Genomic DNA, 27,518 nt, shown 5'->3' on the forward strand with positions numbered 1-27,518 from the left:
CACAAATAAATGGTACTTTGTCTTTTTCGGGGTGCCATCACATTTTAATTAAAAAGAAGAAGTATGGCTGTTCCACAGTGTGTACACAGACTAAACCACAGCTGGTGAAACAATTACTTCCCTTTTAAACAATCAAGAGTTTCTGTAGATAGTGATGGGTAGTCAGTTACAACTTAAGAGCTTGACAAGATGGCAGAGGATGAGCTTCAATACGCTTCAGTTGTATTTAAAAGCAACAAGCAAGTCCGACAGAAAGGTGAGTAAAATAAAGAAAACAGATATCTGTGTTTAAAGTTTTAATGGATTATCGTCCTGTTCACAGTTCAAGTTAATATATCTGTTCTTACCTTTAGTTAAGATATTATGAAAGGTTGAGCTTTTGTTGATTCAGAAAAGGTTTTCCAGGAAAATTTTAATAAAAACTTCCTAGAAAACCTTGTCTGAATTAACAAAACCTCAACTTAACATACTTTTGAAAGAAAAGACAAAATAAATCTTGCTGGAATATTTGATGATACTTATCGTACCACAGCAATCATTGTAATAGGGTTTAAAGTAGAAAAGTAGGTTCCAGCTGCAGGAATTGTCTATTCTCGTAAAAAGTTATTGAGTCTAAAATGTAAAGAGAAGAGACATTTACTCAATGTTACTATTGACACATACCTTTGGGGTTCAAGAGGAAACAAGGGCCCAACTGGTTTTAGGTAAATGGAATCCCAGTCCTTTAACTGAGAGACCAGCATGTTAATACTAATTTATATATTTTTAATCTTATAATGATCAGAATCAATCCAACCTGACTGATGTTGCCGCCAGAGTTGGGGTCAATTACATTTTTCAGTTACAATTACATTTTCAACTATCCATGTTCAATTACAATTCAATTACGATTACACTTTCCAGCACTTTTTCCAATTCCAATGAATTTACAATATATTTTTTATCCTCAGAAAGTCAATTACAATTACCTTTTCAATGACTGAGTCTGAAATAAATAACCTAATAAAATGGAACCTTCCTCTTGTGTTAGCATCTTATGATAACGTGTCTTAAATTGGCTGTAAAATACAGTGTATTTCCTATTTTTTAATTACCTTGTTAGGCTTCCTAATCAATGAAAATGTAGTTTTTCATATTGTTTTTAATGGTAAAATGTGGGAAAGCTTTATATGAAACATATTTTAATAATTGAAACAACTGCAGTACATATGTGTAGAACTGAAAAATTGTTACGCAGTTTTGCGTAAAACTATAATTGACAATTTCTACTGAATCCTCATGACAATTACAATTACTAAGTCAATTATCTGAACTCAATAACAATTTAATTATGATTACGACAGCAACATATTTTTAAAATTACAATTACATATATTATTATGTCATAATTGTAATTATTATCAGTTACGTGTTTACAAATATAATTGACCCCAACCCTGATTACCATCACACACTAAGGGCTAAGCTTTGCATATTTCCAAGACAGGGTTTTTTTGTAGGTGAAGCAAGAGAGTAATTACCAGAATATTCTAACCTCAAAATGTAAGGCTACAGATCACAGGTCTGTGCCTGAATCATTGCATGTTTCAGCCCACGTTTATTTACAGTTCCCTTTTCATGAGATTCATTTTAGAGAATTCTGAATTAATGACACTATTTGTAATTTTGCCTTTCAGCAGAAAATGAAGAGGTTATTTATGCTGACGTGAAAAGGCCTGAGCAAACAACCAAACCAGCTGCTGACACTACCCGTGAGTTATGGGAATCATTGAAGGCCAATGTTCAGTTTGTTTAATGTTACACGTCCAACATTATGTATTAGTTGTAATCCACAGAGTTATATATTCATTCCAAAGAATAAAAATAATTCCAGTTTACGACTTTATCTACTGAGATTCATACATGAACCCTCAGGGATTTATGATTGTCTGCTTATGATCTTCTTATTTTCAACTGGAATTTCCTCAGGCAAGGATTCAGACAGCTCACGTCAAACCTATCAGCAGCTGGCTTATGCTTTAGGAACTCTTTGCGTCCTCTTGGTGTTGGCCGTCATAGTCGTCTGTGTGTATGGTAAGATTTATTGCACTTGTTTAAATAATTTATTAAAAGATTTACTTTTAAACTAACTGTGACAACATCAAGTTAAAAGAACATATTAAAAGCTATTAACAACAAGAAAGCTTGTTGAAAACTATTTTGAAAAATTCCTATACACTCCTTCTGGGTTGTTCAATTGGGTTTTTTAAAGCCATTATTTCCAAATCTTCCAAAAGCCAGAAGTGAAAAGGTCCTGAGCAGGGTTGGTGTCAATTACATTTTAAAATTACAATTAAGACTTTAATTATCCATGTTCAATTACAACTCAATTACAATTACGTTGACCTGCGTTTTTTCCAATTACAATTAATTTACTATTATTATTTTTCCCCTGAAAGTCAATTACAATTATGTTCTCAATTAACATTCAATTACAATTCACCACAATTACTGAGCCTTTAATTTTTTAAAAATCCATAAAACGTAACCTTCCTCTTGTGTTAGCTTTCTGTTAGCATCTCTAACAGGTCTGTTTTGACCCATGTCTTAAATCAGCTGTAAAATACAAAAAATGATTATCTATCATCCAATTTGTTTATCATCTCATGCTTACCTTGTTAGGATTCTTTATCAATGAAAATATTAGTGTTAATATTTTTGGTGTGGGCGTCTGAGCCTCTTTTCTGTCAGTATACCCCTAGATTTCAAATTCTTTTTAAATAGTAAAATGATTCACTAGAGAACCGGCAGGTAAACTTGATATCAAACATATTTTATTAATTGTTAATTGTATGTGTAAACCATAGAACTGTAACATAATTCCCCAGTTTTGCATTTAATTACATTGTAAATGACAGTTTTTATAGAATTTCCATGCCAATTACAAGTACACAGTCAATGAACTGAGATAAATTACAATTCAATTACGATTACAACAGAAACATGTTTTTTTTTCAATTATGATTACAATTATAATGACAATATTTGCATTTTCTGAAAAAAATGCAAGTGAGGATGCAGGTGCTGGCCCACATCGCACTACATTAGCTTAACATTAGTTACCATTAGCATAAATGTGTATTAGCATTAATAATAGCTAGTATTAGCATTAGCTAGCATTAACATTGGCATAGCATAGCATAGCATAGCATAGCATAGCATAGCATAGCATAGCATAGCATAGCATAGCATAGCATTGGCAGTAACCTAGCGCTTTGAGATTACTTTTATTGTAATTAGCGCTATATAAATAAAGTTGAATTGAATTAGCATCAGCTTAACCTTAGCCTTAGCCTAGCAATAGTATGAACCTAGCATTAGCACTAATCTAGCATTAGCATTTGCCTTGCGTTAGCATTAACCTAGTGTTACCATTAGCCTAATGTTAGCATTAGCCTAATGTTAGCATTAGCCTAACGTTAGCATTAGCCTATAACATTGACCTAGCATTAGCACTGACAGAGCATTGCCTGAAAATTATCAATAAGGTTGAAAACAGTTGAAAAGGTTGAAATACTTGAAAAAAAGTTGAAATGGGTTAAATATTAAATTAGTAGCTGAACATGTTAAAGGTTAAATGGTCAAAATCGGGTGAAGAATGGCTGGGAATGAAGGGCTTGAAATTTCCAATAGAAATGAATGGGAAAGAAAAAATGTAATAAGTCAAAAAATTTAAATGTTACAAATTATAAAAGCTAGCATAAATCTCAGGAGCCTTCTGAATTTTTTGATAGCTTATTTGTCAAAATCGGACAAAGGTCGTAAGTAAGTTAACGCAGACAAAAGGAAAAGCAGAAAACAATAGTGAGGATGCCTCCTGCATCCTCAATAATTATGTCATAATTGTAATTTATTACTGATTACGCAATTTAAATTATAATTGACCCCAACCCTGGTCCTGAGTTAAAAAAAACAAAACAAGAAATGCCTGATTTCTGGTTCCTGAGAGGATAACATTCCTTTTTTCAGTCACGACATTATTCCAGGAAACAGAAAAATCACAGACAACCCAAACGTCCCTCCTGGCTGACAATCACAAGCTGACTGTGCTGAATATCAACCTGAGGAGTGACATCAACAATCTGACATGGGCCTGTAATCTCCTAGAAAGCAAACTCAGCAATATGACAGCTGAAATCCAGATCCTCACCATGGACAATCTGGAGCTGATGAGACTAAAACAGAATCTGGAGAAGGAGAAGGAGAACCTAACAGAAGAACTCATAAGAACACAGTCCTCGGAGGTTAATGTCAGTCGAGCTCAGTGGAGCATTGAAGCCTATTGCTCTGAAGCCACATACTGTAGGTTTGGATTCTATTTACTCACAGTTAAAGTAAATGATAATCTGACTATTGTTGCAGAGGTGTTATTAATACACTGCTCTTTATTGCTCCAGGGAGACGGTGTGAAAACTGTCAGAAGGGCTGGAAATCCCACGGTTCAAGCTGCTACGTAATTGTTAATAACCATGAATTATCAGAATGGAGATCCTGGAATGAAGCTCAAGACGACTGCAAAAGGAAAAGTTCTGATTTGGTTGTCATTGAGAGTATTGAAGAAAAGGTACAAATAAAAAGTCATCTGTTTTATTATATGTTTTCATTTCAAACTAGAACACTGAAAACATCATCTTTGATGGTTCCATGATCATTCACACTTTAAAGGCCTAAATAAAATGTCTATGCATATTAAAAACACTACAGTAGGTCTAAATAGATGGGCACACCCATTTATTTGGAAAAATCCCAAAGAAATGCGCAATCTTTATCCGATAGGAATGAAACTCTACAAAGTATTCAAAGACCCAACTCGAAATAATTGAGTCAAATTTCATTAATATTGGTCAGTTACAAACTGAGATATGAATTTTTTAAATAATAAGATTTTTTTAGATTTTTAAAACTGATCCAGAATCAGTATTTTGATCCTGGAATCTTCCTTGAAGAAAGGTCAATTTTTGTTGGAATTTTAAAAAAATCAAAATAAATAATATTATTAATAAATTCCTAACCACTGTATATTTATATTTTTATCTTCAGAAAAAAATTCAAAGATAAAAAGATAAAGATAAAAAAAAGAAAGAAATAATTTATCTTTATCCTCTATCTATACTTAATTTATCTCTTATCTTTTATATCTATCATTATTATTATTACTGTTGTTGGTTTTTTTGTTTTGTTTTGTTCTGCGCACCGACTACTGAGTCAAATTCCCTGTGCTGTTTTTTAAAACTGTACTTGGCAAAATAAACGTTTCTGATTCTGATTCTGATTTTGCCCAACAATATAAATATCTTACTTTTTCAGTCTCCTTAAATTGCAAACTAGACAAACATAATTTGTCTTTTGAAGTTTAGGCAAGGCAAGGCAAATTTATTTGTATAGCTCATTTCATACAAAAGGCAACTCAATGTGCTTTACATGATAAAACATTCAATTGTTTAAAATCAATAAGAACATTTAAAATCATCAGTAAAATCAATTCAAATCATCAACAAACACATTACATCAACAACATGACCATAAATCTTCCTCTCAATCATACACAGTAGAGAAAAAAAGTGCCTTTAACTTTGATTTAAAAATGTTCACATTCGATGCTGACTTCAGCTCTGCTGCAGTTTGTTCCACTTCTTTGCAGCATAACAACTAAAAGCAGCATCACCATGTTTACTGTGAGCTCTGGGCTCCACTATCTGACCTGTGTCCATAGATCTGTGAGCTCTGGGCTCCACTATCTGACCTGTGTCCATAGATCTGAGAGACCTGCTGGGTTCATACCTGACTAACATCTCACTGATGTATTCTGGACCAAACCCATTCACACATTTATAACCAGCAGCAGAACTTTAAAGTCTATTCTGAGGCTGACTGGGAGCCAGTGTAAAGACTTTAAAACTGGACTAATGTGTTCTGACCTCTTTGTTCTGGTTAAGACCTGAGTTGCAACGTTCTGAACCAGCTGTAGCTGTTTGATGATCTTTTGGGGGATTCCTGTCAGAAGACCATTACAAGAACCCAGTCTGCTGGAGATAAAAGTTTAATTTATCATTAAAACTTCTACATCAAACAATCTACACATGTAATTACACACGTCTAAAGTGCTCAGTATTTAAAGGCATATAATAATAGTACTGTTGCTGGATTGAAAGTGAACTCAAGTACAAGTAAAAGGAAGTCATACATATCACTTGATCAAGCCTTTTCTAACATTCCACACTACAAAATAAGTACTAAAACTATGTATGATTCATGCAGATATTGTATCGGATCGATATTGGTATCGGTCAATACTTAAGGCTGTATATCTGTATCGTATCAAAAGTGTAAAATTTGTATCTGTAGATCCCTAATGTAATTATACACATCTAAAACCCCAAGTGCTCAGTATTTAAGGGGGCATATAGTGATATTTAATAGTAACAGTACACCAAATAATGGGTTTCTGCTGACTTTGCTGTATCTTTCAGAACTTTGTGCAGGAGCACAGCTGGGAGAGTTCCAAAAAACAAGGGTACTGGATTGGTGTGAGAGCTATTGCTGGGAAATGGATGAGGGTAGATGGCAGTGAATTACCACCTGAGTAAGAGGCCTTTTCTAAACAACTTTATTAACAAAATCATAATTATTTGTTCAATGTTCATTTTTTTTCCCTCAGCTTCTTGAAAGCAAGTCCTGTTGAAGGTCAGTGTGTGATCTCTCATAGTGGTGGATGGACACCTGTCAGCTGTGATGAAAGGAACCGATGGACCTGTGAGAAGAAAGCTTTGTCCATTTAACAATAATAATTCAGCACTGCCCTCAGGAATTATTACATTTATACAATCACGTAGCACTTAGTTTGCTTTTCAATCTATTGTTTATACCCGGGGAGTCAAACTCATTTTAGTTCAGGGGCCAAATACAGAGCAGTTTTATCTCAAGTGGGCCACAGATTTTATGCAAGAAAATTAGTCATTTCAACATTATTGTGCCATAGTTTGCACTTCTACGAATACATAAACTACAAAATATGTCAGAAGCCAACCAAACCCAAGCAATAAGTGATAGATGTCAGTCCCAACAGGGTCTACACTTAGATTATGTGACCAATTTCTATTTAATTAACCGAAATATCATGTCATAATTTGAGAAAAATGGACAGATTTTGTTGGAATTTCAAGTTTTTTGCAATATAAGCACTGGGAAAACGGTCAGCCACTGCAAATATTGTTGAGTTTCATTTACACTAGAGATATAACGATTAATCGTAAGGCAGTTAAAAATTGATTCATAGGTATTACGATTGACATTGATACTTTGAAAATTGAATCATAGTACTTGCTTTTAAACAGCAGAGGGCGCTATATATTTATCTCTTCTCTTGTCCAGCAGTGTACCGGCGGGGGCGGAATCTGCTACTATTTTCTTTCTGGCCGCCTTCTACTCTTACATGTTAATGTTACATGTTCATAAACTATTCCTTACCCCTTTAGCACCGAAAGAATATCTGTAATATTACGTGAATATCTGTAAAAGTCACGTTTTTTTTATTAGCTCTGTCTGCTAGCATAGCATCTCTTCTTCACTGCAAGAATCTGCATGCCAACCGACCACTGGGTTACCAGCGGCCTCTGCTGTCCAAACAAATATCTGACCTAAATCAGTGCAATGACGGGTTTTTTTTAAAGTCCAATTGTTAAGGCACAAAATACATTTTCAGATGCACTTTTAAAAAGAAAAAGAACTATTGTGTAGTTTTTCATTGTTTACTATAGAACCAGAATTTAAATTAATAGTCGTCTTCTTCATTTGTATTATTCCTTTATTTATTTCATTCAAGATTTATTTTTTGTTAAATTGCATTGTTTTGAATAGTATATCAGGGGACAATGAAAAATAAAAGGAAAATAATACAGTATTTTCAGTATTTTTTTCCCCCAAAAAATAAAGGAATATTTTTCAGTCATCATTTCTCTACAGTCCCATTTTGTAAAATAAATCATGAGAGAATCGTATTGTGAACCCAGTATCGTGAATTGAATCGTATCAGGAGTTGAGTGAATCGTTACATCCCTAATTTACACAATGATTCATGTGTTCCCTGTCATTTTTACTTTCTCCTGCGGACCGAAGTAGATGCTTCAAAAGGCCGGATTTAGTCCCCGGGCCATGAGTTTGACACGCATGGTTTACAAGCTCAGCACTGTGAACTCAAGACAGTAATGTATTTGTGATTTGCTGATCTTCCTGGATTTGTTGTTGGTTTTTTTTTCTTTTCTTTTTTTAAAGCTGAATTAAATTAATTGAACTCATAATAATGTGGTTGTTGCACAACTTGTCCAGCAGAGGGCACTCATTGCTTTTGTTCGATCCATTAAAGAGGTTATTATTTTTCAATTTGTTTTGATCTTTATAGTAAAGTGAATGCATCTTTGGATTATTCTTTCTGCTTCTACAATATGGAAAGTTTCTTTTTTTTTTTTTTTTTTTTTTTACCTCTACTTGTGATTGTGATCATGTAAAAATCATAGTGAACTAGATTACAATACAATTACTGACAAATATTTTGGCTGATCAACAGGATTTGATTCTCCTACACACTATGTAGAGTTTACATGCTTATGAAAGAGAATAGAGTTTTTTCCCCTCTTCTTTTTTTTTTTTTTTTTATCTTATTGTTCATCAAATAACACCTAAACTATAAACTGTATCATCAAAAACATTTACAATTAACCCATACATTATTCACATTTAATTACAATTTTCCTCTTGGAGCTAATTTATTTTAAGTGTGATTACGAGAGAATTTTAATTAGACATATTCTTTTTTAAATTTCAGTTGTTTAATATATTTTAGTGTTTTAGTGAATCCCACATTAATAGTTATTTGTGTGTCTTTCTTTTGCAAAATGGGTCAAATAAATAGGCTTGGCTTTTCTATGTGTTTACATTTTCGTCAGTATTAAGTATGGTATGACTATTCAACAACAATAAAGTATGCACTGCCATTCCTGTAACTATAACTATGTTGTCTTCCCTCTGGCTTTCTAACTTGGTTTACAATGATATTAAAAACATATAAGCTAAAAACGTTTTTCAAAAAACTTTTTTTAATGCAAAGTTGCCCAACAATCAGACTTACTTATTTTAGAATGTTGTGTTATTAGTTTGTTTTTGTTTTTTTGTTTTTTTAATTAGTATTATATTTTATTTGGAATTTATTGGAAATACATAACACATAAATATTAGTCAACTTACCTTAACTGAAAACACTAATTATATTATTTTTTATTTATTTTAAATAAACTATCATATACATGTTTTTTTTAATGCATTTCTAATCTTTTAATATGTCCTTTTTTTTTTTACTGACTACAATGCTCAATCGTAAATATGCACTAACGATAACAAAAAAAATTCAAAATGAAACTTTAAACTTCGTTTAAAGACGGAAGACGTCTACATTTTAAACTTTTTAACAAATGTATATATTTGTTATTTTGATTACATAAATTATTTTTATGCATTCATTATCTTTTAATATGCACTAGCGATTACAAAAATGTATCAAACTAAACTTTGAAATACGTTTAAACGCAATATAATAATTTTCAGTGCCCCTCTCTGCGCCTGCGCAGATGCTGTCACCGGTGGTGACGTCGTTTTTTCGTTGTCAGTTGTTGTTAAAGTCGTTTAGCAGAAATAAAGAGTCAAACTTTAAGGTTCCGCTGTTTTTTGTCCTGCCATTAAAAAGGTACTTCGGAATGTATGTATTTTGGTTTTGTCTGAGTCGATGAAATGAACCTTGTTCCAAGCTGAAGGCTGATATTGTGACAGTTTGGCGGACCGCGGAAAGATAGCGGTGAGCTAGCGCTGAGCTAGCCCGCTGAGGTGAGCTCTTCTCCTGTCAACTTTAAGATGGACAGCACGGCGCTGGAGCTCGATGCTGTCAAATTTGCCAAAGCAGCTGTAACCTGTGATCAGAATGGCAAACACACCGAGGCTGTATTTTATTATAAGGTAGGTTGTTCTCAGTGTTCATGTCAGCTCAAGTGTAAACAAGCAAAGTTAGCATTTTAGCCCCATTTGTAAACAAGTTTTAAATCCCTTTTAGTTCCTCTGGAAACTCACGATACGATATGGGTTTGATTTTATCTATACTGTTTCTGTCAATAAATATATTGAGATTTGGATTAATGTTTATCTCTGGCTTTAAATCCAGTAGTATTGATTGTTTCGGTATCAAATGTCATGTAAACAAGCTCACCTTTAAGACGAAACTACCTAAACATGTTCGTCTTTGTCAAATAACAAGGTGTTTATAATTTAGTTTATGAACGTTTTTTATAGCTAGAGGAGTCATGTTTTATAGTTTTTAGATATTTTAGGCAGCAAGATGTGAGCTACGATGGAGATTACACGTATTATACTTTAAATACAGTGAAAGTCATCAAAATTAATACAACAATATTGTTACATTACCTGAGCAATTGTCAACTGTACGGACTTTATATTTTCTCTTTTGCAGACTTGTGTTAACGCATAATTTGAATTTATTGATTAAAATCTAATATTTTGTCATGGGTCTGGAAACTGACCAAAATTATGTGTATATATATATATATATATTATTATTGTTATTTTTTTAACGTACAGGAGGCCGCCCAAGCACTCATCTATGCTGGAATGGCAGGGTCCAAACTGGAGGGAATCCAGGACAAAGTGAATGAATACCTGGATCGGGTCCAAGCCCTCCACAATGCTGGTAGGATCATTTTACTGGACATAGCATGATATATACTGAAAACTAATGGACTCAATTCAAACTGTAAATGTCAAACGATAAGAGGAATCACGATCCAAGTGCACAAAAGCTTGCAAGTTTTGCTGCTTTTAACAAAGTAATGTTTGTATCTTAATTTGAAAAATCTCACATACTTTTGTACATGAAGATGTTGAGTTTAGATCCTGGGTGTGCATATTATAGTTTAGCTAAGATGCAGCTTTCCTTAATAGAAGTAACATGTCTTTCTGAGCATCTTTAAAAAAAAAAAAAAAAAAAAAATTGTGGTTCTGTTTTTTCTGCGTTTTTTGCTTCTATAAACTTAATACAATTAATAATACTAGTACAGAAACAGAATATTCAGTCTGTTTTCATAAGTTATAAACTTCCAATTATTTTAGAGCATGCCTTAAGGAAACTCTTACTTAGCTGCTATTTGACTCTGTTTTCCACTCCTCGCCCTGTGGCCCTGTTTACATTGCACTTGTCCGTGTGTGTGTGTGTGTGTGTGTGCGTGTGTGTGCGTGTGTGTGTGTGTGTGTGTGTAACTGCAGATTGTGGGAGTGCCACAGACCTTGTTGGAAAATCCCTCACTGACATAAAGCGCTGTTGGTTCCTGCAACTTTTTTGTGAATAAAGGGACTTTTGCAACAATTTTATTTTTATGTCGCTACAAATTTTCAGGTGATGCCCTATGATAATGACTTTAAAACTTAGTCACTTTTTACTTGAAACAAAACCTTTGGTGTATGCCAGACTCTTATGCTTATCTTTGTAAATTTCTCTGTCCCCATTGTTAATACAATTATATTGTTTCTGGTTTTTTTGTATATTGTTTTAGTTTTTTAGCACCAGCCACCAACTCACATTCCTTGTATTGTTTTCAACTGTACTTGGCAATAAAACTATTCGGATTCTGAAGTGTTTGTTTAAGCATTAGCGGCAGAAATATTTTTGTTGACATTTTCCTTTAATGTAGAGGATTTCTATAAATGGTGCAGAATGGTTCCCAATTACAATTTTTTTTTGGTTGTTTGTACTTTAATTTTGGTTATTATAGCTCAGAGTGAATTAATCTGTTTCAGGTTATTTCTTATCTACAATTTCAGGTGTTTTAAAATGTTTTATAAAACTTGTGTTTATTCTATCTGGATTATTTGTGATGATTAGACTTAAATATAGTGATTACCAAAGTTTACGGTAACTCAAGGGTGAAATTGTGGTCCTTTTGAAGCAAAAATAGATCAAACACTCCTTTCTCTTTCTGAAACTACCAGGCCAGTCCAACCAGTTTAAAATGTGTGCCAGTGTGATGAATGACATCAGAGGTACTAGTTAGGGCCCTATAAAAGCCATTTTATTTTTCTCCAAGTTCCGTGTTTTACACATTCATTTTTTTAAATTTCGTTTTTTTAGAAATATTAATCCATTTTTTCCGAAATTATTCGTTTTTAACTCCTGCGAGGAAACAAAATAAATACTAACAAAAAAGAAAACCAACAGAACGGGATTTAAATAATGAGTAAGATACAGTTAAAAGGTAGATATAAGTTGTACTGACATGGATTATTCTGATGGCTCCTTATTATTAATCACATTATATAAAGATGTACGAGATCTGCATTCATCAGCCCTTATAGTCATGAGTTATCTTGCATTTTATCTTGCATTGTATTTTATATTTATATTTAAAATGTGTATTGAACTACTGTATTTATGGTAGCAAGATTATACATTTTTAGTAAGGTGAATATAAAGTTTTAGGATTTTCTTTATGCTGTTTGAGAATGTGACATTTTTTTTTATTGTACTAATGTGGAAAGATTTAGTTTTTAGGGTGACTTTTAACAGCTGTCCAGGGACAGCAGATTAAAAATAACTAAAAATAACTAACTCTGGTACATTTGATTGGTTTAATTAGATTTTTTTATTTATTCATGGGACACAATGCATATTAAAAACAAGAAAATGCTAAAAACAAAACCAAACAGAACATGTACCTGTGAATATGCAGGATTGTTACCTAAGATAATTACCATCCTCAGTCTCCTGCTGGACCAAAAACCAGAAACATTACCCACACACTACATTTAATTCAACACATCACCAACATCTGAGCTCACTCTCATATATTCTTAAGCGTTGACATCCAACTTTAAAATAACAAACACGTGTATATTCACTCACTCACACTACACAAACACTGCATACTCACACACAATATAAAACACATATATTTACACAGCTAAAATACCAATATAATTGCTATTACCGGCTCCTGTGCAAAAGCGCAGTCACATGATTGTGCAAGGTTTTGTTCAGTTGCTGTGGACAGTTTTGATTATCCAACATTTATGATTTGAGTTGGTTGGAAAAGGAGCAAAGTGTTGAGAGCTCTCGTATTTACTGTAATGTTGATGAATGTAGATTGTCCTTGTCAAAAAAAAACTGTCAACCTTTTTTTTTCTGGCCCCAGTCCAGGCACAGAAAGTGGACCCACTGAAGTCTCGGGAGCAGGTGGACCTGGAGCGGGCCCACTTCCTGGTCACTCAGGCCTTCGAGGAGGACGAGAAGGGGAACGGTGACGAGGCCATTGAACTGTACACTCAGGCTGTTGAGCTGTGCATTAAAACGGTGAGTCTCTCACTTCACTGTGTTCAGGTGTAGCAGCTAACATGCTAACACTCACACACGTTTGTTCTTCTATTGCTACAGTCCAACGAGACGTCGGATCAGGTGCTGCAGACCAAGCTGAAGCAGCTGGCCCGTCAGGCCTTAGACAGGTAAAAACACAATAATAAACATGCTGTTCTAATAGGGATCTGAGAATGCTGGAGCTGATTTTAAATTCAGTTTTAAATTAAATCTTAAACTGTCCCTGTTAGAGCTTGATCTGTAACAATGACCCGAAATGTAACAAGAGCTGAATTGTTATGAAAAAAAAGTAATAAAACTCAAAATGTAATAACTGGTCAATAATATAACAATTATATTTATATATATCATTACATTATGAGGCAGGCAAAACATTTTCAGATTCTTAGTCCAGAAATTAAAAAAATAAAATACAATTATTAAATTAATAAAGCCTTATGGAGAACCTTGACATTTTTGGTAACTTTTTTCCTTATCTTCATATATATATGTGAAGTTTACATATATAAAAAAGGTTAAAATGTTTACTGTTACATTATTGACCACATTTTTCTTATTACATTTTGGGCTCAGCACTTTTGTTACATTATTAACAAGTTATTACATTTTGGGTTTTATTACTTATATAACAATTCGGGTCTTGTTATATTTCAGGTCGTTGTTACTTTTCAAGTTCTAACAATCCCAATCATTTATTTTCCAGGGCTGAAGGTCTGAAAGAGTCCCAGTCCAAATCCACACCTGCTCACACTCAGGACAGAAACAACACTTCTGGGATCAGGCCCAGCCCTGGGGCCAGTTCTGGGGGTCCAGTCCGTCAGTTTTACCCTCTGGGGCCAGACTTTAGTCTCAACGACAGAGCGCAGCCTCAGCCAATCAGGGCGGTCCAATCCAGTGATCCCCAGGGCCAGCGCTACACATTGGAGGAAATTGAAGTTCTCAGGTCAGTCTGATGTTAGTTAATCTTATTTATAGAAACCTTTTTTTTTTTTTAAATCATTTGATTAAAAAAATGATTACTGTTTAACAGTATTTATTTGTCTCAAAGTCTAAATGTAGACTAAAAAGCTTTTGTAACGCATTCTTTTTTTGTAAAACTAGATTCAGAATGTTTCTAGAATACTAATTAAATAAAGCTAAATGCAGGGTTTTTCAACCTTGTGGTCGTGACCCCATGTGGGGTCACCTGGAAATAAAATGGGGTCACCTGAAACGTCTGTTTATAGATAGATAGCTTTGTTTCAGATAAAATAAATAGAAACAAAAACAAATATAAAAAGGTCTAACAGTCAAATTTTAAAATAATAATAAAATATAATAAATTACTTATTAAAATTATTATAATTTTTTTTGTTGTATTTATTTTTGTGTGTCTATTTTGCACAATTAAAAAACAATACATAATATCACAGAAATAGATATACAGTGCAAGAAGAGGCAAAAAGCTTAGATATTTATTTATTTTTTCTAAATTAAAACACCACACACAATCTCAAACAACTGTATTCTATACTTTCACTTTCTCAAATACAATTCTAGTTCAAATAAAATACAGTATAAATATGTTGTCACTTTGTGCACTAATCTTTACCAAATATGATCAAAAAACTTGTTTCAGAGCAAAAAAAGTCTCTGTGGTCGCTAGAGATGTGCGATATAAAAATGGGGTCACGACTCGATAAAGGTTGGAAACCAGTGGCTTAATGCTTTGTGTTCATTTTAAATTTGTAATTTTGATTATATATTGATTTTTCCCACAATATCACATTATAATAATATAATCACTATTAACAACAATGTGCCTGAAACGGCTCCATTAGATTTAATATGTCAATGATTTCCAGGACTACATCTAAGATCAACTGCATCGCCTATGTGCCGTTCATGAGTGTGGATCTGAAGGAGCGGTTTGCCTTTCCTGTACCGTTCTCGTGAGTTGGCTTTAGTTAATAATCTCATTTTTTTAATAGACATGTACACACCTTTGTGTTTTTAAACTTTTGACTGAAGTCTGACGAAACCTTTGCTCACATAACACACATGTATGATGAAGGTAACTTTGGAAAACATTGTGGGAAATAATTTAAAGTCTTTTAATGGTTGTATTTTATATTTTTCCTTTATTATTTTTAAACTTTTTAAAACAGCTAAACTACTGCTACTAGTTTCAAGGAAGTTGGTTTGTGGTTGGTGATTTATCGTGTCAGTTAAACTTAGAAATCGAACCCAGTTAGCTGTTGTAATGGTAGAATTATTTGCACATTATAATTCTGAGCTTATAAGATGTCAATAAAGATACTTACTTGTACCCATTTTTCATGCCAGAGCTCTGGAATAAAATCCACAAAATATAGTTTGTCTATTTTGAATTTATTTCATCAGACATATAGTGTATGTTCAAAGTTTTCCAAAACACTGTCCCCTTCAACAGAGACAAACTGGGCAAACTGGCATTGTCACCGAAGCAGAAAGCCATTTTCTCCCACTGGGTTCGTCCTGATGAGATCTGCAATAACCCCACCATGATTCTGTCTGTGTCCAGCTTCAGCATCAAACAGGTGAGAACAGCAGCAGGACATGTTATTACAGAATAACTACAAGTGCTAATAGTCCCCTCTTATTTATTACATCGTTCTTGTCCCTGTTAAGGTTTCTTCTCTGAGTGTAGACTCTTCATGTTTCACTGAAGTCCTTAATGACATTGGTTCTATCAGGGATGTGCAACTTTGATCTTAGTGGGGGCCACGTGAGAGTGATTGTCTAATCTGAGGGCCAAACATGTCAGAATAGCATATCAGCATTTAGAATTAATACAGGGGAGGAAAAACAGAATTTTGTCTTTTTTTTGTTGTTGTCTTTTTTATATATTTTTCTCTTTTTTTGTCAGAATCTGAATCATTTATTAACTCATTGAGTGCCATTCACGTCTATAGATGTGAATTGTGTTTTTTGGCTGGGGTTGCGAGGAGACAGTGTGACGAAGCTCTCCGGTGAATATCTAACTTGTACCATGATGTAGTGACCAACTGGTGCCATGTAGGTGGCAGCATGAGAGATCACCCGTGATGGGCAGAGCTCAGAGGGAGAGACAGAAAATGGCGCTACGAGAGTTGATGTTCCCAGTTCCCAGCAGCGCACACTTGACCAGAGCATGTGCGGAACCTAAGTGGACTACTGAGAGTGTCTTGATGGTGAGATTAAATGATAAAAAAAAAAACGGAGCAAGCGCTGACACTCGGCATGTCCAGGATGAGGATGAAGTTGCGTGTGGGGAGAATGACGGGGGAGAGACTTGGAGAAATACCAAAATACAGTAAGAAATCCATTCAACTCTGACATAGATAACAAAATAACACCAATGTTGCCATAAAAAGCCTGGTGTCAGTGTTGTTTTTGTAGTTTTATAGAAGGAAACCAATGTTGAGATGTCACTAGAGCAAAAAAAAAATGCTTCAATGTCATTAATAGGTTTTTTCAGAAAAAGCCGTTTTTCTCAGCTTTTTGTCACAAACTGGTGATTTGTGTGAAACTTGCCTCTATTCAACTGTTGACTACAGAAGAACGAAACAAACTAGAAACAAAGAAACATGAGTATGAAAAGGTTGGCGTGCAGGATGTGTGTGGTCTGAGGTTATTTTTAATGCTCGCTGTGTGACACGTCTGTAAAACAAAGTCTCTCTGGATGGGAGTGTGTGGCCAGTGATTTTGGATGATTTGTTGATTATATGTTGGAGTTTTGTGCGTGAATGACTGTCCAAGTTACCGCACCAGACTATTATTGATGATGTGAGGATACTCTCAATTATGGCTGTGTAAAACTGAAGGAAATTGTTGTGTTTGACTTTTTGAGCTGTCGTAAGAAAAACAGTCTTTTATTGGCTTTTTTGTAGGTAATACAGTATCTGCATGCTGTTTCCATTTGAATGTGTTGTTGATATGTGTACTGAGGAATTTGAAAGAGTCTGTGATGGCTATGGCTTTGATGGAAAAGGCAGTTTTGGGTGTCGGTGAATGAGAGAAGTCAATTATGAGTTCTTTAGTATTTGATGTGTTGAGCTGAAGGTTATTGTTGTGACACCATGTGACTGCTTGGGTGACCTGGGCACGATAATGGTTTTGTGTTTGTTAGTTTGTGTTTTTGGAGTCGTTTTGTACGTTTTTGTGTATGTTTTGTTGTCATTTTGTGTTTCGAAAAAATTTTCTTTCTCTGTTTCATCTTGTGTATTGTGTATTGTGTATGTCTTATTTGTGTGTGTATTTCTAGTTGTCGTGTTTTTGGACTAAATTAGTGTATTTTTGTTGTCTTTTTGTGCCATTGTTTTTTTTTTTCCAATTTTGTGTGATTTTTGTGTATTGTTGTCTTTCTGTTTCATTTTTTGTAATATTTTAATACAGTGTGATATTATTGTTCTTTTGTGAAATTTTTGTGTTTTATTTACCGTAGTAATTTTGTGTATTTTTGCAGTTATGTGTGTATTTTGGGCTCGTTATTTGCGTTTTCTCTGGGGGTAACACAAATATTTGTGTTTGTAGAATTGCTGAGGAGACATACATTTCTTTACAGAGTAGGAGTGATCTTTGCTTTTTAATCTGACACCTTTTCTTGTTTTCCAGACGGTTGTGTCTGACTGTTCGTTCGTGGCGTCGCTAGCCATCAGTGCAGCCTACGAGAGGCGATACAGCAAAAAACTCATCACCAGGTACTGCATGTAGTCCCTATAGTTACTTCACTATTTATTGGCTTTAGATAAAAAAACCTCTAAATAATTACCATTTGCAAAATAGACTTGGAGTGCCTGAATCTACTGCTTAAGATTCATTAAAAAGGTAAAAACATATTAGGAAGTGGCTCATGTTCTTGTGTTTTGCAGCATAATCTACCCTCAGAACAGACGAGGGGAACCTGAATACAATCCCTGTGGGAAGTACATGGTCAAACTTCATATCAACGGTGTTCCAAGGAAGGTAAAAGACAAATGACTTTTGTAGGAACTTCTTGTGCAAAAATTCAACAGTCAGGATGCTATTTCATTACGCACATAGGTAGGTTGCGGTTATTGTAATAAATTGACTTATTTTTTGTAAAGTTTTTTTAATACTCCCTTAGTATTCCATAGCTCTTTACATGAACATGCTTAGTCATCCATTTGGTGGTGACAGAGCTGCCATTCAAGCCACTAATCTTCCATTGGGAGCACAGATTATTGTGCTGTTCATGGAAACTTTGGCACACGGACAGGTACAGCCATGGAATTGAACCCCCAATTTCTCGTTAAGAAGACACCAGTGGATTTAATGACAAATGTATTCCTTTTTAGTTTAACAGTTTTCATTTATGTTTTCTCAGCATTTACGCAGATTTAAATAGAAAACAAACTAGAAATAGCTTTTTTTAAATTGTGAAAGTTGATGGTTTGAAAGATAATTTTAAGTTTTAATTAGTTTTAATAATTAAAGCAATGTTTTTAATGCTTCGACGAGCCTCCTTCCTGATGTTGTAGTGTACTGGTACTGGTACTGGCTTGAAGCAGTACAACCGCAATACCAAACTTTCAAATTTTGCTTTGTTATAGTGAGCTTTTTCCTCTTCTGACTATTATTTCAAACAGCACAGTTTAAGGTTTAATGCCCAGACAAACATAGGTTTAGACTATTTTTACTTTAAGTTGGATTTGATATACAGTATGTAATAGTAATATGGAAGGATAACAGGGTAAAAATGTGTTCACTCGGAAAAATAGGGGATTTCAGTTGTTCATGTCATGGTGAACATTATGAACTTGGAATGGCAGATTATATTTATATTTATTTAAAAAAATCAAATTGTGTTCTACTTGTATAAAATATATTATCAATAAATGGAAAAAGATTCTTGGATGAGAGGTAGACGTGCTGAACTTCCATCTCTATGAGGATGGTTGAAATTCACTTTTATCATTTACTGTATTTGTGTATATAGATGCTTGATTTATTCCTAAAGGCTGTGATCACACCCTATAATGTTCCATCGCACTAAGAAAGCATCTCTGCATCCCTGTCACAGGTGATCATAGATGACTACCTGCCAGTGGATCGAAACGGAGAGTTGCTGTGTTCATACTCCAGCAACAGGAATGAGCTGTGGGTTTCTCTAATAGAGAAGGCCTACATGAAGGTGATGGGAGGATACGACTTCCCAGGCTCCAACTCGGTAAGTATCCATGAAGACTGGTCTTTGAGGTGGTTGAATGAACCTTTATCATGCAACAGTATAGAATTGAGACTTTCAAACACCAGAAACGACACATTAGTTTGAGGATGAAGGAAATGAAAGGATAGATTGGTTAGAAATACCATTACTAATGGTGTGTATTTACACTAAACCTTGAACTCCTTTCATTTCCACAGGTTTATAATGAAATCAGGTTCTCACAGTTGTAGCACTAATTTTAAACCCAAGTCTCGTGTTTGTCTAAGGCTTATTTGCCTGAAGGTAATTTTTTAAAAGTTTTTCCTATTTTCATAGAATATTGACCTCCACGCTCTCACTGGCTGGATCCCTGAACGCATCGCTATGCACTCTGACAATCAGTCGTTCAGCAAGGACGACACCTTCCGCATGCTCTTCCAGAGGTAAGCAGTGCAATGGATTCAAACCATTTCCAAATGCACCAACCCTTGACTTTGACTTCCTTTAAAACACAACGCTGTGTCTCTGTTTGACTCCAGGTTTCACAGAGGTGATGTTCTGATCACCACGGCAACAGGAGTAATGACAGAGGAGGAGGGGGAGAGGTGGGGTTTGGTGCCGACTCACGCTTATGCTGTTCTCGACATCAGAGAATATAAGGTGAGAGTTCACCAAGTGAGAGTAGTAGCTGGTTTCTTAGGCCTGTTAGAGACATTAGGAAGGGATGTGTTCTACTGGGAAACTGGGATACTAACTGGTTTATGGTAAAGGAAGTCTATAAGAACTATAGAACATTTGTGGCTGTTAAGTGGTATTAAATTTTAGCCTGTAAATGTTGATTATCACAAAGAAGTGAGAGATCCAATAATAAAGCTATAGGGGTGTCTATTAGAGCTCGATAAGCAAATTGTTCTTAAAAAGAAAAGAGTTTAAAAATCAGAAATGTAATAACTGGTCAATAATTTAATAAGATTATATACTGTATATAGATAAACTTTTTATATGTATGTAAAATTATATGAAGCTAAGAAGGAAAAAAGCATATATATATATATATATATTTATTTATGTGTGTTTTGGGCTCAGCGTCTTGTTACATTATTGACATTTGTAACATTTTGGGTTTTATTTCATTTTTTTAAACAATTCTTTTCAGCTCATTGTTACATATCGAGCTTTAACAGTGTGTCCCAATTCAACTTTTTAATTTCCAATATGATACCAATATTGCAGCCTTGCCTATTTGGCCGATACCGATATTGATGTGATACGATATCACCACGAATCATACATACTTTTATTACTTACCTTGTAGTGTGGAATGTTAGAAAGGCTTGATCAAGTCACATTACTCAAAGAGAGAACAATAGTCACCCATTTATTATTAACCAGTGGGTTTCATAAAATGTAACCTTAAACATTAGAATATTCAAGAAGGAAGTAAAATAAATGAAAAGACCCTGAAAAATAGCATCAATAAATCCAATATAAACAAATGTATATTACACCAGAGATTTTAGATCCCTGCTGACATAATCCGATACTTGTTTTTCTTTTTTTGCTCATATCAAATTGATATCCGGTATCAATAATATTGGATCTGGACACTCTTAAATTAAGCACAAATGGACAGTAACCTCATTTATATGTTTGATACCTGACACGCTCAAATTTATTTCAAAACAAATGCTTTTGTTGCAGTAGCTGCTATATTTCTTTAAAGGAGAATCTAAACCCCGTTCAGTTGTCTTTGTGGACTTTGGATAGAGAGGTCATGGTTTCCGGCCTTGTCTGTGATTCTGAGTTTTGTTTCTGTTTTCGTAGGGAATGCGTTTTTTGCAACTGAAGAATCCGTGGAGTCATCTGCGTTGGAAGGGGCGCTACAGCGAGCGAGACGAGAAGAATTGGACCCCCGAACTCTTAAAATACCTCAACTTTGACCCCAAGACGGCACAGAAGTTTGATAACGGTTAATCTCATTTTAACACTAATGTTGGCCCTGAAGTTCAAAACTGAGCAGGGTAATGTTTAGAACGGCTGCATCAGACCAGATATCATGTAAAGACATTAGGAGGGACTAAACAAAACAAATGCACATTAATAATTATAAAGATCAAATCTAAATGTATCATTGACACAATTATAACAATAATGAATGTGTGTGTTGTTGCTCTCTAGGTGTGTTCTGGATTGCATTTGAGGATCTTTGTCAATACTATGATGTCATCTACCTGAGCTGGAACCCAGCGCTGTTTAAGGAGTCGTCCTGCATTCACAGGTGTGTACACGTGTAGAACTGTTATGTTCTCCCAACAGAATTTCATCTCTTTAATTGTAAAATGGACAACGGAAAAGAAAAAAAAACAGTAAAAATTGTCATATTTTGGTCTCAGAATCAGTCGCAGCAATAAGAGGCTTTTAAAAAGGTTTACAATAAGGTTAAGGTTTAGCTACAAATTCCTAATGCTGAAGAAAATTAACTGGTAGAAATGCTACACACGGTGTTTTTCAACTTTGGTGTCATCACCCCATGTGAGGTCACCTGGAATGTGTTAAAAATAATTACTGATTAAAAATATATTTTTATGTTGTGTTTTTTTTTATCTATTCTTCATTTTCAAATTAAAGCACAACACACAATCTTAAGTGTATTTTAACTGTATTCTATACTTTCACTTTCTCAAATATAAATCTAGTACAAATAAAATGTAGTATAAAGAAAAGAAGAAAGAGAAACTATCTGAGCTGGCTCATCTCTGTGCATTAATCCTGGCTACCTTGTGTTTGTTACACAGTATAACAAAACAAATATGATCAAAAACTAATTGTGGAAAAAAACATTGTTTGGGGTAGCCAGAAATTTGTGGTATTAAAAATGGAATCACGATCCACAAAAAAGGTTGGGAACCACTGCATTAGAGCCTTAAAGTTAAAAACCCTGAAGCAGATGAAGAACAGATTTTGGATGAGTAAAAGAAAATAAGTTAAAGAAATAAACAGGACAAACAAAATCGTCCCTCAACAGTCCAATAATCTTAATAAAATTCAACTATTTACTTCAGAGCATTCCTTCATCAACATCTGCTAAAATCTGATCATCTGTTCTTCTGTAGAGTTCAGACTAATAATTCTGATCACAGCTGCCCATTGTTTCTCACATTTATTCTTTGGGTTCATTTTAACGCCTGCAGCAGCTGGGATGGGAAACAAGGCCCAGTGAAGGATGTCTACAGCCTGGCCAACAATCCGCAATACAGGCTGGAGGTGCAGTGTCCAGCAGGGGGCGCTGCTGTATGGGTGCTGCTCACCAGACACATCACTGACAAGGTAGAGAAGCAGAGATGGGAGATGTTGAGAATAATGATAATAGCTCAAACTTACTGGATGATTTCTGCTTTGTCAGGATGATTTTGCACAGAACAGAGAGTTCATCACGCTGGTTGTTTACAAGACGGATGGAAAGAAGGTTTATTATCCAGGTGAGTTTATGCAAGTTTTCTCTATGGAGGTATGAGTCAAAATTGATAGACTCAAGAGTTACAATCATCAACATTAAAAGAAATAAACACTTGAAATATGTCAGTCTGTGTGAAATGAATGAATATAACATACAAGTTTCACTTTTTGAATGGAATTACTGAAATAAATCAACTTTTTCATGATATTCTAATTTATGACCAGCACCTTTATATCGTCATCTTTACATGTGTGATGCGTTCATGAGTGAAGATGTTTAGGCAGTTGTTTATCTGTTTGTTACCAGAGATGGCCTAGTTCAAGGTCTGCTCTGCTGCAAATAGGCTAATAATAATTGTGTTAAATCCTGTATCAATAATAACAATCCATCTTCTGCAGCCGACCCCCCTCCTTACATCGACGGCATCCGCATCAACAGCCCCCACTATCTGACCAAGATGAGGCTGACCAGTGCAGGAACACACACCTTCACACTCGTGGTCTCCCAGTACGAGAAGCAGAACACCATCAACTACACACTGAGGGTGAGACACTCACACGTTTCCACCTCCCAACTGAAGTACAGTGAACAACAACATACAATATAGTTTCAAATGTCAAAGCAGGTTTTAATCATCATCATCGTTATTTATGATCATGTACATAAACTATCTCTATCTCTATCCAGGCCAGTTGTCCCATGTTTCCTCCATTCTGAATGTAGTTTTTAATTAACCCTCCTATTATCCTTGGGGTCAATTTGACCCCATTCAATGTTTATCATTGAATAAATAATAGGGGACTTGTTTTTGCTTCATAATTCATGACTTTTCCCAAATTGATGGGTATAATTGATTAAGCATAAGATTATGATTTAATTTTTCATTCATTTCAAACTTTATTTCAGACCAGTTCGGTCCATATAAATTTTCCCTCAAATATTTTTAAGATAAACTTAACTCTAAAACTGAAAGTTTGACCTGATGGTGGCGCTGCAGGAAAAGTCACATCATCACCATAACCAACAGGGTTCATATATTTGGATGAAAATTATTCAAAAGAAATTAATTCTAATTTAAAGGTTTGGCCTGATGGTGGCGCTAGAGAATAAAGGTCAAGGTTTCATTATGAAGGGTTTATTTATGTATTCAACACAAAAACTTGGTCAATGATTTTCTGAAAATCATTTTCTTGAGGCAAATCTACCTGGGGTCAGATTGACCCAGAGAGTAAACTGTAATATTTGAGAATAATATAGGGTTAACACTACATTATCTACAGTATATCGGTGAATAATAATGATAATTTTACAATCAGAGAAAAGGCTGCTAGGCTTTACTTCTCTCTTATTTTGAGAGAATATGTCGTATGAATTGAGCCAAACCTAAACCTGAGATGTTATTCTGTTGAACATGACATTTTTCGGGGAGTGAAAGCTCAGGTTTTAGTCAAGATGAACAACAAATAATGTAATTTTTTTAACTATTTGATGTTATTTTGTCACTAAGGACAGTTCAGGTTTTGTATAGTGTGACTGTTTTCTGTTTTTTCTAGGTCTACGCTGGATGCAAATTCACCTTTTCAAAGATCCCCAATCCATTCACTCACAGCAAACGGGTACGTGATCAACTCAATCATCCCATCAATAACTTTTCTCTGACTTGCTGCTTGTTACAAGTGTTTTTTTTATTTACATTAACCCACATTTAGCCTTTAACGGTTTGTGTTTCTTCTTCTGTCCTCAGGTTAACGGACAGTGGAAAGGAACCAGCGCTGGTGGCTGTGGAAACTACAAGGACTCGTACAAACACAACCCCATCTTCCAGATCAACCTGGAACGTTCCGGACCGCTGCTCATAGAGCTCAGAGGATCCAGGTTCAGGAAAACACAATCTGATCTTTGATTAGACTTTAGCGTGACCGTGAGCAACTTTTTAGGAGCAACTTTTCTTTATGTCGTCTGTGTGCAGGCAGTACAGTGTGGGCTTTGAGATGGTGACCGTGTCCACAGTGGCTGATCCAGGCGCCGCCGCCTTCCAGAAGAAGAGCAGTGGAGATTACAGGTACAGTAACAGCACGACAGGACACGGTGCAACAAGTCATCATCAATACTGTAACACAAATGATCACGCTATCTTCACACGATGGATTCCCACAACACAAACACGTGTGTGTTTCTGCTGGGAGGTCGGTCACATGACGACATGCTTCAACCTCTTCAGCTCACATGTGGTTGAACTGTTGAACTATAAAAACATCCAAAGCTGGCATGTGTGTTTGTCCAGGTCAGAGGTCGTATAGTTATTGTTTTTTTTACATTTAACATTTATTTAACATGAACACAGTGACAGTGATGCTGTGACATTTAATCATGCACAGGTCCCACATGCACTGCAATAAGTTCTTATAGCAAAATGCTAATTTTGTCCACAAGAAGCTTCAAAAACACTAGATCTGGAGTGTCAAACTCATTTTAGTTCAAGGGCCAAATACGAACCAGTTCCATCACAAGTGGGCCGCAAGTTTTATGCAGAAAAACAAACAAATTCAACATTAATGTGCTAAAGTTTGCACATTCAGTGATAAATTATACATAATGTAGACGTGTGCGTATCTGAAGATAGTGATGACAGACTTTTTAAAAACGCTCCTTTATTTCTTCTCAAAGATGTGGTTTCTGCTTCATGGAGGCCGATCACGTTCCCGCAGGAATCTACAACGTCACACCCACCACCTTCCTGCCTAAACAGGAAGGACCGTTCTTTTTGGACTTTGCAAGCACAACACCTCTCAAGGTCTCCCAGCTCCAATGAAGACGGAGAGGGAGAGGGCGAGGGCGAGAGAGGGAGAGCGAGGACTGACTGGAAGGTACACGTGACACGAGCAGCACTTTGGACACTCAGCAGCAAGAGTTGGATCTCATTCAAAGGAGAAAAATATATTAATTTAAAAAAATGTTCAAAAAGGCACTTAATGATTGAAATAAACCTTAAAGACTTGAAAACGTGAAAGAGCTAAAAAAGAAACTGCACCAAGTATCAGGATCCGTCAAATCTATTTGATCCTTTGTAAATAAATACATAGTAAGAAATGATCCTCGGCTCCCATGAAGTCATACTGGGCTATATTTCTGTTCCCAGGCTGCTTCCCAGTCCTTCTCACATGCTGTTTTTTCTGCGTTGAGCATCTTTCAGTGTAAACAAATCCAATCCCTGCTGGTGAAACTGCACTGGTCGTTAAAATGAAGTATTAAGTTGAAGAAAAACATTCTTTGATCTTTGAATATTCCCTGCATGTGTTTTTTTAATTCACATTACATTTAATAATCAATCCACAATGAAACCTGACAGCTCAAAATCACTGCTTACTTAAAAACAATTCCAAAAACATGCAGTTTATTTACTTTTTTTCTTTTTTTTAGACTCACTCACATGGAAACTTGTTGAATAAAGAAGAGGAAAACTAAAGTCACATGACAGCCAGATCAAAAATTGCTGCTGGTTAATGTAAGCACAGGGTTTGAATTTGGCCATCATGTGACTTTAATCCATTTAATAGTAATAATAATTATTATTTTGTCAATTCAGTTTGATCATTTCAGTGTAGAATCAGATTTTAGAGATCAGAATAACATATTGGTAGATCAATAAAGATAAATAATAATAGTTAATGACCCACAAACTACGTTTCCTCCTCATCTCATCATCAGTCTGTCTCCTCTTTCTAAATGTGTGCAACACATGCTCAAATTTAACAGGTTGTCCATTACAAAATAAAAAAAAAAGTGCCAACTCATCTTTAGAAACAATTTCTCCCGTCCTGTCGAATGTCTGAATGTTTTTACTTCTCAGGAGCCGCTGCACTGAGTGCAGCTAAACATGAGCTCACTGACACGCTTCAGTGCTGCTTCACCACGTGTTCACCTGTGCACGGTACGCATGTGAATCTGCCAATGACTGTCCATACGCTGGGGTAAAATATATATATATATATATATAATGTCACTGTTTATTGCATTTGTTTTTGGTTAATGTACGGCACTTTTAAAGCATCCTGCTTCATGTTTACTTACAAATACATAGATAATGCATCTGTTTCCCGACTTTCCCTCATTTACACACAAATGTTTGCAGTATTTCATTTTGAGTTTTTTTTCTCTTTTTTTTCTCTTGGAAACTTGGTAAAAGTTTCTTTATGTGTTAATGATCTCAGATTGTTGATTAAAATGTCAGTTTTTGCTGTCGTGAGCAGCTTTGAATGTGTAATTAGTACCTCTGTGATGAGGCCAAAGTTCTTGTCTTTACTTTCACTGATGCTACATTTTGACTGGACTTCACAAATACCCCATTACTGACAATAATAAATAACATGTAAATGGAAAAATATTCCCCTTGTTTAGTGCACACATTATTAAAACCTATTAAAGATTCATTA

General features: G+C 35.0%; 2 protein-coding genes across 6 annotated transcripts; both read left to right on the plus strand.

Moving 5' to 3' along the window:
• The first annotated feature begins 178 nt into the window (after window positions 1-178).
• Window positions 179-7,302, plus strand: LOC114478372 (C-type lectin domain family 12 member B-like). 5 transcript variants are annotated; one of them, XM_028471408.1, is made up of 7 exons: window positions 179-256; window positions 1,677-1,751; window positions 1,969-2,073; window positions 4,009-4,341; window positions 4,437-4,603; window positions 6,510-6,622; window positions 6,698-7,302. In XM_028471408.1, the coding sequence occupies exons 1-7, from the start codon at window positions 190-192 to the stop codon at window positions 6,816-6,818; spliced, it is 981 nt and encodes a 326-aa protein (XP_028327209.1). In that variant the 5' UTR covers window positions 179-189; the 3' UTR covers window positions 6,819-7,302. The 5 variants fall into 5 exon arrangements, with proteins under 5 accessions (XP_028327209.1, XP_028327213.1, XP_028327211.1 ...); XM_028471412.1 differs by having other exon boundaries at window positions 4,147-4,341; XM_028471409.1 differs by having other exon boundaries at window positions 180-256; window positions 1,680-1,751.
• A 2,377-nt stretch (window positions 7,303-9,679) lies between these two features.
• Window positions 9,680-26,178, plus strand: capn7 (calpain 7). Its single transcript, XM_028471499.1, has 22 exons — window positions 9,680-9,775; window positions 9,859-10,041; window positions 10,678-10,786; window positions 13,281-13,438; window positions 13,520-13,587; window positions 14,163-14,402; window positions 15,304-15,390; window positions 15,891-16,017; window positions 18,074-18,159; window positions 18,331-18,424; window positions 19,503-19,649; window positions 19,965-20,071; window positions 20,168-20,288; window positions 21,453-21,597; window positions 21,807-21,906; window positions 22,820-22,955; window positions 23,032-23,107; window positions 23,484-23,629; window positions 24,639-24,701; window positions 24,830-24,960; window positions 25,055-25,147; window positions 25,753-26,178. Exons 2-22 carry the CDS (start codon window positions 9,940-9,942, stop codon window positions 25,895-25,897), a joined length of 2,481 nt encoding a protein of 826 aa, XP_028327300.1. The 5' UTR covers window positions 9,680-9,775; window positions 9,859-9,939; the 3' UTR covers window positions 25,898-26,178.
• The last annotated feature ends 1,340 nt before the right edge of the window (window positions 26,179-27,518 follow it).

Source organism: Gouania willdenowi, chromosome 16, assembly GCF_900634775.1.
Source record: "Gouania willdenowi chromosome 16, fGouWil2.1, whole genome shotgun sequence".
Taxonomy (NCBI): domain Eukaryota; kingdom Metazoa; phylum Chordata; class Actinopteri; order Blenniiformes; family Gobiesocidae; genus Gouania; species Gouania willdenowi.

What these genes read in the sequence shown, in the direction of transcription:
- LOC114478372 (XM_028471408.1), top strand. Translation starts at nt 190, where the DNA reads ATGGCAGAGGATGAGCTTCAATACGCTTCAGTTGTATTTAAAAGCAAC. An exon ending in TTGCTCTGAAGCCACATACT is followed by an intron (nt 4,342 to 4,436) that starts GTAGGTTTGGAT and finishes TTATTGCTCCAG; the next exon opens with GGAGACGGTGTGAAAACTGT. An exon ending in GGCAGTGAATTACCACCTGA is followed by an intron (nt 6,623 to 6,697) that starts GTAAGAGGCCTT and finishes TTTTTCCCTCAG; the next exon opens with CTTCTTGAAAGCAAGTCCTG.
- capn7 (XM_028471499.1), top strand. Translation starts at nt 9,940, where the DNA reads ATGGACAGCACGGCGCTGGAGCTCGATGCTGTCAAATTTGCCAAAGCA. An exon ending in CCAAGCCCTCCACAATGCTG is followed by an intron (nt 10,787 to 13,280) that starts GTAGGATCATTT and finishes TTCTGGCCCCAG; the next exon opens with TCCAGGCACAGAAAGTGGAC. An exon ending in CCAGACACATCACTGACAAG is followed by an intron (nt 22,956 to 23,031) that starts GTAGAGAAGCAG and finishes CTGCTTTGTCAG; the next exon opens with GATGATTTTGCACAGAACAG.